The sequence below is a fragment of the Arachis duranensis genome, chromosome 3, assembly GCF_000817695.3.
Source record: "Arachis duranensis cultivar V14167 chromosome 3, aradu.V14167.gnm2.J7QH, whole genome shotgun sequence".
In the NCBI taxonomy this organism is placed as follows: Eukaryota; Viridiplantae; Streptophyta; class Magnoliopsida; order Fabales; family Fabaceae; genus Arachis; species Arachis duranensis.
In genome coordinates this window covers 34,484,812-34,493,747 of record NC_029774.3, presented here as the reverse complement: position 1 = coordinate 34,493,747, position 8,936 = coordinate 34,484,812, and the positions used below count along the sequence as shown (strand labels likewise).

At 35.8% G+C, this 8,936-nt stretch overlaps 1 protein-coding gene across 3 annotated transcripts; it reads left to right on the top strand.

Annotated features, from left to right (window-relative positions):
- Positions 1-5,635: 5,635 nt before the first annotated feature.
- LOC107478679 (indole-3-pyruvate monooxygenase YUCCA2-like) lies at positions 5,636-8,104 on the top strand. Of its 3 annotated transcripts, XR_008007358.1 has the most exons (5): positions 5,636-6,487; positions 6,571-6,942; positions 7,067-7,468; positions 7,885-7,955; positions 8,095-8,104. XR_008007358.1 is itself a non-coding variant. In XM_021138178.2 (4 exons), the coding sequence occupies exons 1-3, from the start codon at positions 5,819-5,821 to the stop codon at positions 7,262-7,264; spliced, it is 1,239 nt and encodes a 412-aa protein (XP_020993837.1). In that variant the 5' UTR covers positions 5,636-5,818; the 3' UTR covers positions 7,265-7,312; positions 7,410-7,667. The 3 variants fall into 3 exon arrangements, 2 of the variants coding, with proteins under 2 accessions (XP_020993837.1, XP_015954296.1); XM_021138178.2 differs by lacking the exons at positions 7,885-7,955; positions 8,095-8,104 and having other exon boundaries at positions 7,067-7,312; positions 7,410-7,667; XM_016098810.3 differs by lacking the exons at positions 7,885-7,955; positions 8,095-8,104 and having other exon boundaries at positions 7,067-7,667.
- The last annotated feature ends 832 nt before the right edge of the window (positions 8,105-8,936 follow it).

Here is an 8,936-nt window from a genome sequence, read left to right as displayed (position 1 = left end):
TTCATCAACCACCAATTCCTTGGTCAATTAATTCCAATTAGAGGGTGAAGTTCAAATTCCAATTTATATGCCACAAAAATCCTAATTACCCAAAAATAAGAGGATTATATGTCACGTATCCCGTTAAACCCAGATAATTAGAATTTAGGAGAAATTATTTTCAAGCTCTTGTTCAAGTAAAAAGCTTTCCCAAGTTTTACAAGAACTCAATTAGAAAGAGGATCATACTTCCCTTCCACCCAAATTCATAAGATAAAGAACGAAAATAATTCTTGAAATATAAATCAAAACATGAATTAAAATAGAAAAATAATAGTATCAATCCATACAATAGACAGAGCTCCTAACTTTAACAGTGGAGGTTTAGTTGCTCATGGTTCAGAGAGAAAATAAGGATTCAGATAAACTGTAAAATATTGAATCCTAATGGAATAGAATCCTCTTATCTTTTATATCTAATCCTAATTAATTTAAAAATCAATTTTTAAAATTAAAATAATATCTTTTCCTAATTTAAAATCAAATTTGAATTTAAATCAGAATTAATTATAGCAATCAGCAAGTCTTCAATTGATGGATGGGGACCACTTGCTTCACTAGATCCACGCCTAACTTGGCAAAGAGCTGCACCTTATTTGAGTGCAAAAATGGGGCCCAGAAATCGTCCCCAGTGTTTTCTACGTTTTCTGTACGTGGCGCATGTCACGCATACGCGTCGATAGTCTTCTTCGCGTGTCACGCATACATGTCAGGTACGCGTACGTGTCGCTGCACAAATATCTAAATCACACGCACGCGTCAGGTACGTACACGCGTCACCATGGAAAGCTCCAAATCACACGCACGCGTCAGGTACGCACGCACGTCACTTCTTGCTGTCCTCTCCTTTAATTCTTGTGCTGCAGAAACTCCATCAAATTCAGCCGAATGCTACCTAAAATAAATAGAATTGCACAAGACTCAAAGTAGCATCCATAGCGGCTAAAAGATAATTAATTCTTGATTAAACTTAACAAATTAAATGCAAATTCACTAAGAAAAGATAGGAAAGATGCTCACGCATCAACTGTCTGCATCGCCTTCCTATCTTTGCGTTTGTGCTACCTCTTGGAGCACCCTTCGACCTTACAATAGTAGGATCCAAAATATGACGATATTCCTCGCCTACTCTCCCTGGTCGACCACTTTCACCCCTCGGGCACACTGCCTCAATTTCCTTCGACATCTTTGACACTTGAGCAAGAGCATTTTCGTACATCTCTGCATCTTGGGAGGCCAAAAAGCACATAGACATGCATGCACTTCCCAGGTCCTCATAACGTACCCAAAATACCTTTTATGGATCCATCATTAAAGCCCCACCAACTAAGAATGAAGATTTTGCATCTTTATGGATCCATATACCGCAATATTAAATGCACCACAAAAATTAGCATCCTTAATGTTAGACACAACATTCCAAGCAAGATGCTAACTATAAAGTCAGTTTGTTGTGTTAGGAAACTCGCTTCGCATGGCCTTCTTCATCGATTCATTTTCATCTATAACCACAATCTTCGACTCCTTTTTCCTCATTACATTCAAAAAACTCCTCAGCAACAATTTATAAGAAGGAATCTTCTCATCTTCAAACAACCCAAACCCAAATATAATGGTCTGCCTATGGTGATTGCTTCCTGAAAATATCACCATAGATCTATTGTATAAAGTCTTCCTATAGGTTGAGTCAAAGGCTAACACATCACAAACACAATCATAGTCATGTTGCATTTGATCGTCACACCAAAACAGATTATCCAAGTGGTTTTTGGCACAATACGGGTACTAAACACAGCTAACGGATCAAATTCGATCTTCCCTTTAAGATAATTAATTGTCGTTGTTATATCACCTTCAATGATGCGAGAATGTCGAACCTCATCAATATAGTTATATAGATCCTTCTTTATAAAATGCAAATTACGATAACCACTTGCGAGATAAGCAAAGAATCCCATGCTTTAGGTTGTTTGAAAACCTACTTCATACAAGCTATGAATATGGGCTCAGTCACCATCTGACATTTGATGATGCGGTGTTATTACATTCGTGAAGGCCAGTGGGACTAAATCATGGTTATGATCCATAACGAAAGACTTCATCTTCCATTTCCCACAACCCTTATTTAAATGATCCACAAAACCTTGCATTACAGTTGGTTGTTATAACTGGTTTGTGTGGCTGTTTTCTATCAATCATATTATAATATTTTTTATCCCTCAACCCTTGTCTATTACAGTAAAAAAAATTGTCACAATATTACCTTCATCATCTTTTCCAACATCTCCCTTCCAAACCACAAAACCAGTAACCCGTGCATATTCCACAAACCTTGGATATGCCTCCTCAACAAAATCAAACTCAGCCAAAGTCAATTCCTCCACAGTTATTCCTACCTCGCAGCAGCTTGACATATTCTACTCTTCATTCGACCGCACCGAAGTGGGACTAGATGCCTCTGCTTTCCCATCATTCCCTGCCCTACCACTTTTCCTAGTATGTCCTTCGATGTCATGTTCACTTGCTCTGTTTTTGACAACTCAATTCTACTATCTCCTCTTTCTCATCCTTCGACCCCGTGCTCTATCCTTCCGTTCATTACACAGAAAACTTTGAGCTATCTTCTAAATCACTCTCAATTACACACAACCCAAATATATGAACAAATCATAACGACCATTAAACAAAATACAATGACAATCGTCCTATCCAATAGGTAGCAACTGCTCACACTGGTTATGCAACTTCTCGCACTCTTTCTAGCGAAATCATATGTTGGAAAGAAAAAGAAAAAAAGACACACAATAACTGCTTGTCGTTACCACGCTAGCTGCTACCAGCAATTTCAACGGCATATTACCTTCCAAAGGTGCACCTGCTTTCAGTTACCCTATAGGGAGCCAATGAAATATTTGTACAATGTGTACAATGGAAGTTTATGGAATATTAGAGATATAACCATTAGTGTTACATTTTTTCATCAACTTGAACTTTTGAGATGAGTGATATCATGATATGGTATTTGAGCTCCAGATTCGAAATGTCAAGAGTTCGATTCTTGGTGAATTCCAAAATCAATTTATCCTTTTAGGATGAGTAATTATATTATGGGTGATGTTCATTTTATAACTCATAATCCTTCACAGAATTTACCTTCTCACTTAATTTTTTTACCGTCATGCATTAATTAACAACTTCTAGCTAAAAGTCCAAGCCCAACTAGTTTTCCACGTGTAAACCGCAGATTGGAGAGCAGCATGTAACCATTGTAGCGACGAAAATACTGTAGCCACCAGAGAATGCTCCATCTATCTATCTCTTCTATATTTATAGAATATAGTATAAAGGAATTTCATCTATTCTGTAGAATGTTACTAAATATAGTTACAAATGAATATGCTTTTATGCACTTCCTGGTTTCCGTCTCATGAGGCTGATGCTTTACGTTTTTAGGGAGTTTGAAACTTCAATTCCTATTGGTGTTGACTATGGTCAGTTTATTCCAGCCCTTGAACTCCGTAAACTGAAAGGTAAGAGTTAAATTGCGCGAAAGTGCCATGATCAAACATTTTATAGTCACTGATTATTATTCCTTGATTTGTTGTTTCCGTTCTCTGTGCTTTGCTGATAAATGTGCATCACTGAGATCAGTTTATGATATAAACTAATAATGGACACGTAATATTGAGTGTGATTGACTGTAGTCTTGATAAAGGAATTCCCCTCAAGATCTGGGCATTTGAAAAGTTCCTCGAGGAGAATCCACGTGGTAAAGTTGTCTTGCTGCATAAAATGTTGAAAGTTAACTTGATTAAAGAGAGATGAGTCATCATGAGTAATGAGACACGATTGATGATGATTTTGCAATCGGATCATCCATGCATGTATGACTTTTTATGCAAACAAAAGACCGTAGCATGCGAGTAGGAGCTGAGCTATGCTATAGGAGTTATACTAATTAGCTAGCACATTGACAACGTTTAAAAGTTAGAGATATTACTATTGAAGGTCATGCGCGCTATACTATTGTATAATTCCAGAAAAACTATGACACATACGTGACTATATTATTGTCAAATTAAATAACTTGATGATTATGGAGTGATCTTTCTACTACCTTTTAATTAATAAAGCTACCTGCATAGCATAGCATAGCCTTTGCATTTGACAAATATGACGATACGAAATCCGCTAAAATTATAAGTAAAAACATTTAATACACCTCTGCCATCCAATTAGATGTGAGATCATAAAATAAAACTGAATATGTTCAATTAAAACTATATATGAAATTAATGCCGGTGCTGATGGCTCCTCTCCATAATTAAAACTATATATGAAATTAATAACTTTGAATATTCATAATCTCTCTTTCTGTAACCTGAGCTGCGATAAGAAGCTGGAACTAGATTGAACTTTTAGGATAAGGCCAAAAATTAATTTTGCAATAGAAAAATAAAATAAAATTTTTAAGAGAAACTAAACTAAAATTTATACACAATTTATAAAAAAAATTTAAAGTTTGGCCCCGTTTGGTTACATGAGGCTCCGCCCCTGGTTGCGATTTGTTCTTAGTTTTAAGACTCGAAGGAATAATGTACCAATTATCATATTACGCTAGGTTGGTGTCCATTCCAGTGAAATTTTTATTATGGTCATAAGTTCATGTATGTGTAATGCAGCAGCAGTGACTAAAATAATTAAAAAGCAGCTTAATATCTATTAGCAGTTTAGCACTGATTAACTTTGAATAATTCAATCGCTTCACATAAATCATAAATGTGGCGGTATATCGATTATCTTACGAATATGCTATATAAAACTTTTTAAGTTTAAAAGAAAGAAGGAATATTGTTATAATGACATGAGATCGTGCAAATACTTTTCATGCAAAATCACTTTTTAGTTTTTTTCTCATTAAATTTTTTTAAATGTTATTGTGATGTTCGGATATAAATCGAAAGAAAAAATATAAAAAAAAAACTAATTTTTAATTAGTCGACACTAATGAATTTTAGAATTTAGTGTGGTGATTTAAGATGTAGGTTAAGAATTTATTATTTATAGTTTAAAATTTAAAATAAATTAATAAAAAATAATTTTAAAAAAATTAATTAATATTAACCGAAAAAAATTTCATTATCTAGCATTATTCAAATTGAAACCTTGTTAGGGTGAAAGAGAGATGCCAAATGGAATAAGAGTTAATGAATAATGGTTTTTCAAGAGTCGTCCATTTGGATGAATTATCTTATAATATAGTTTGGTGGCTTCACTATTATGCTGTTATTAGTATAACAACTCATGCATATACTGTGGTCTATCTCGTTTGCCATTATATTGTATTGTATGTCCATGGTCCCACCACCTAGGTTAGCAAGCTAAGCTCGAGCCTTATTCGAATGAAGGCATCTCCATAGTCCATACAATATGTACATAGTTAAATAATAAATACTAGCTAGATAGTGTAATTAAGCTAGAATGCGTGAGATGAGAGGGATGAAATGTTAGTTGTGCCTTGTTGGTTAATTGTAGTTGTTATTTAACATAAAAGATATAGATGTCCCACGGCCACCACATAACCAAACTCCTTGAATTTGAGGCTTTTAATTAACACATACACATCTTTAATTAATTAGCACTGGTCGATCATCATCAATACTCAGTACCCACAACACAACATACACTAGTACTACATACTAGTTCATAATCTCACTCTCTCTCTCTATATATATTGGAACCCAGTAAGAGAGAGAGTGAGTGAGTACAATATTTAGAAATGAAGTACATGAAGGAAGTAGAAGGAAAAAGCATCCATGATTGGAGAATGAGGAGGAGAAGAAAGGAAAGTATATGGATTCCGGGAGCAGTGATAGTGGGAGGAGGGCCATCAGGGGTGGCAGCTGCGGCATGTCTGAAGCAGAAAGGTATCCCATCGGTGGTTCTTGAAAGGGCTCATTGCTTGGCATCAATGTGGCAGCTCAAGACCTACGACCGCATGCGCCTTCATCTTCCTAAGCACTTGTGCCAGCTTCCTCTCATGCCATTCCCCTCCAACTTCCCCTCTTATCCAACCAAACACCAGTTTGTTTCTTACCTCAAGGCCTACGCTGATCATTTCGACATCAAGCCGTGCTTTGGAAAGACTGTGGTAAGTGCTGAGCTTGATGACAGAATTGGGCACTGGAGAGTGAAGACGGAGACACAAGACGAGTACGTCAGTAAGTGGCTCATAGTGGCCAGCGGAGAGAACGCGGAGGAGGTGGTGCCTGAGGTCGAAGGGATGGATGAGTTTGCAGGGCCCATAATTCACACAAGCTCGTATAAGAGCGGAGCCATGTTCAGTGGGAATAATGTTTTGGTGGTTGGTTGTGGAAACTCCGGAATGGAGGTTTGTTTGGATCTATGCGAACATAATGCTCGCCCATCCCTTGTCGTTAGAGATTCGGTAACTAACTAACTAACTAAACAACTACTATTCAATTAATTTGGATTTGCTAATTATATATGTACGTATGTATGTATGTGCAGGTGCATATCTTGCCGCAGCAGATGTTTGGGAGATCAACATTTGGAGTGTCCATGGGGTTACTGAAATGGTTCCCAATAAACGTTGTGGATAAGTTCTTGCTTGTAATGTCGCACATCATGCTTGGGGACACTGCCCGATTCGGACTTCAACGTCCCAAACTTGGCCCTCTGCAGCTCAAGAACTTATGTGGAAAGACACCAGTCTTGGATGTTGGAACACTTGCTCACATCAAATCTCGAAAAATTAAGGTTTGCCGTGGAATCAAACGACTAACACGCCATGCGGTGGAGTTCGTTGATGGCAAAATAGAGAATTTTGACGCCATTATTCTCGCAACGGGATACAAAAGCAACGTACCCTTATGGTTAAAGGTGCTCAATTAATTAATTAGCCTCTTTAATTTTAATTAAATTGATCTGTTCCATATGTATGCATATATGCTAATAACTAACTAGTTAAGTACGTATTAATTTGGCCTTAGTTTTTGATGATCAGGGAAGCGACATGTTTTGTGAGAAAGATGGGTTTCCGAGGAAGCCATTCCCAAATGGATGGAAAGGTGAAAATGGACTTTATGCCGTGGGTTTCACCAAACGTGGCCTTCTTGGTGCATCCATTGACGCTATCAGAATTGCACAGGATATTGCACATTCCTGGAAAAAAGAAGGATATTGTACCCTCCCAATTCCATGATTAATCTTGAATGTTTCAGGCTCGGCTAGCTAGCAAGACAAAAAAAATGTATATATATATTCCCACTTTCTATTTATACAAAATTAAATATACAGTTTTGTCTCCGTATACTATAGTCCAATCTCAACGTATACCGTAACTGCAGGCGCAGAAGAAAAGAAAAAGGCACAAATAAAATGCGTGCGCCACAGATCAGATCCCTCTGTACGTTGATCCATTCAAGAAAACATTGATTAGGGTTAAGTTAATTACTATTTACGTACTCTTAATTTAGTGGGTTGAGATTAAATTAAATTAAGTCGGTGCTTAATGAACATATTACAATCAGTAGTTAGCTATTAGCTTGAATTGCATACATGTACATTATGATTGTCATATCTACCTACCTGCTAGCTACTAACTAGCTAGGTTGGTAGTTGAATTTTTAATTAGGACAGAGGGGCTGCTATATAAGCTAGCTTCCTATATATGGTTCTCAATAGCCTGTGCTCATTGGTGCTTCCATGTATATACATTTTTTATTTTTATTCCGTCATGAGAAACACACATCAATTTGACCTTCTTCTGCAAAATTTCTGGTTATAAATAATAATTCCGTGATTTGGTATATATCCTTGTAGTTAACTCGGAAGAGATCGAGGGTGAGGGGGGACCAAGAATGAAAAAGCTATTGTTGAAAACAATGATAAAGGTGGCAATTCGATCTATAAAATTGAATTAGGCATGTATGCTAATCTTGTCAATGGCATTTTACATGTTTGATGAAATAATTAATCGAGTATATACTAACTTTAATATTATTGGGTGTCTTTTCCATCGTGTGTGGTCAGGAACTCGCGGACCACCTTGGTTTCTTCAAGGTCTACAACAAAATATGATTCAACTTTGCATTGCCAACGTACACTTGCATATTGGATGGATATAGATTGATATAAATAAATGATTGATAAGTTAGGGTTGAAAATTGAAGTTCATTGCACATGTGTATGGATTCTGTGTAATTAGGACATCGATTTCAAACTTGAAGTGAAGTATAATTCAAAAATTAAGATAATCAAATTCAATGATGTAGGAGGACGAATCAAAGTTTTCAACTGGATTTGCTAGGACGATCGAGAAAACTGGACAAATACACACATTACTAGTTAACTAGCTAGGCATGCAAATTTTGACCCAACTTGTCACACGCGGGGTGCTAATAAGTAAACATTCTCCTAACGAGATAATGTGGGCATTCTGAAAAATCTAATTGCTGATGACAGAATCTTCAAATATTGATAGTATTTGGAAAAACTAATCTCATAATAATGTTAAACGAAATTGTCTTAATCAATTACCCAATTATATTTTATCATATCAGTAGTTAAGATAGTTCTAGAAATATGATGTTAAAAATGCAGTGTAAATGTGTGAAATAATAGTAGATTAGTATGTAGGTGCTAATCGTCGTAGTTTAAAAATAATTAATATGTGAAATTAGTTAAGATGGTGAGTGTTTTAGTTTCATAAATAATGTTCTTAAGTTTAAATTTTGTTAATAAAAAAATTATCTAAAAGAAGACATTTTTTTCTATGAGATATCTAAATAACGTTTATTCCGCTATTCTATTTATAAAATCTACATTTTTTATTTTTATAATATCAAAATAACATATTTTAGTATATTTATTTG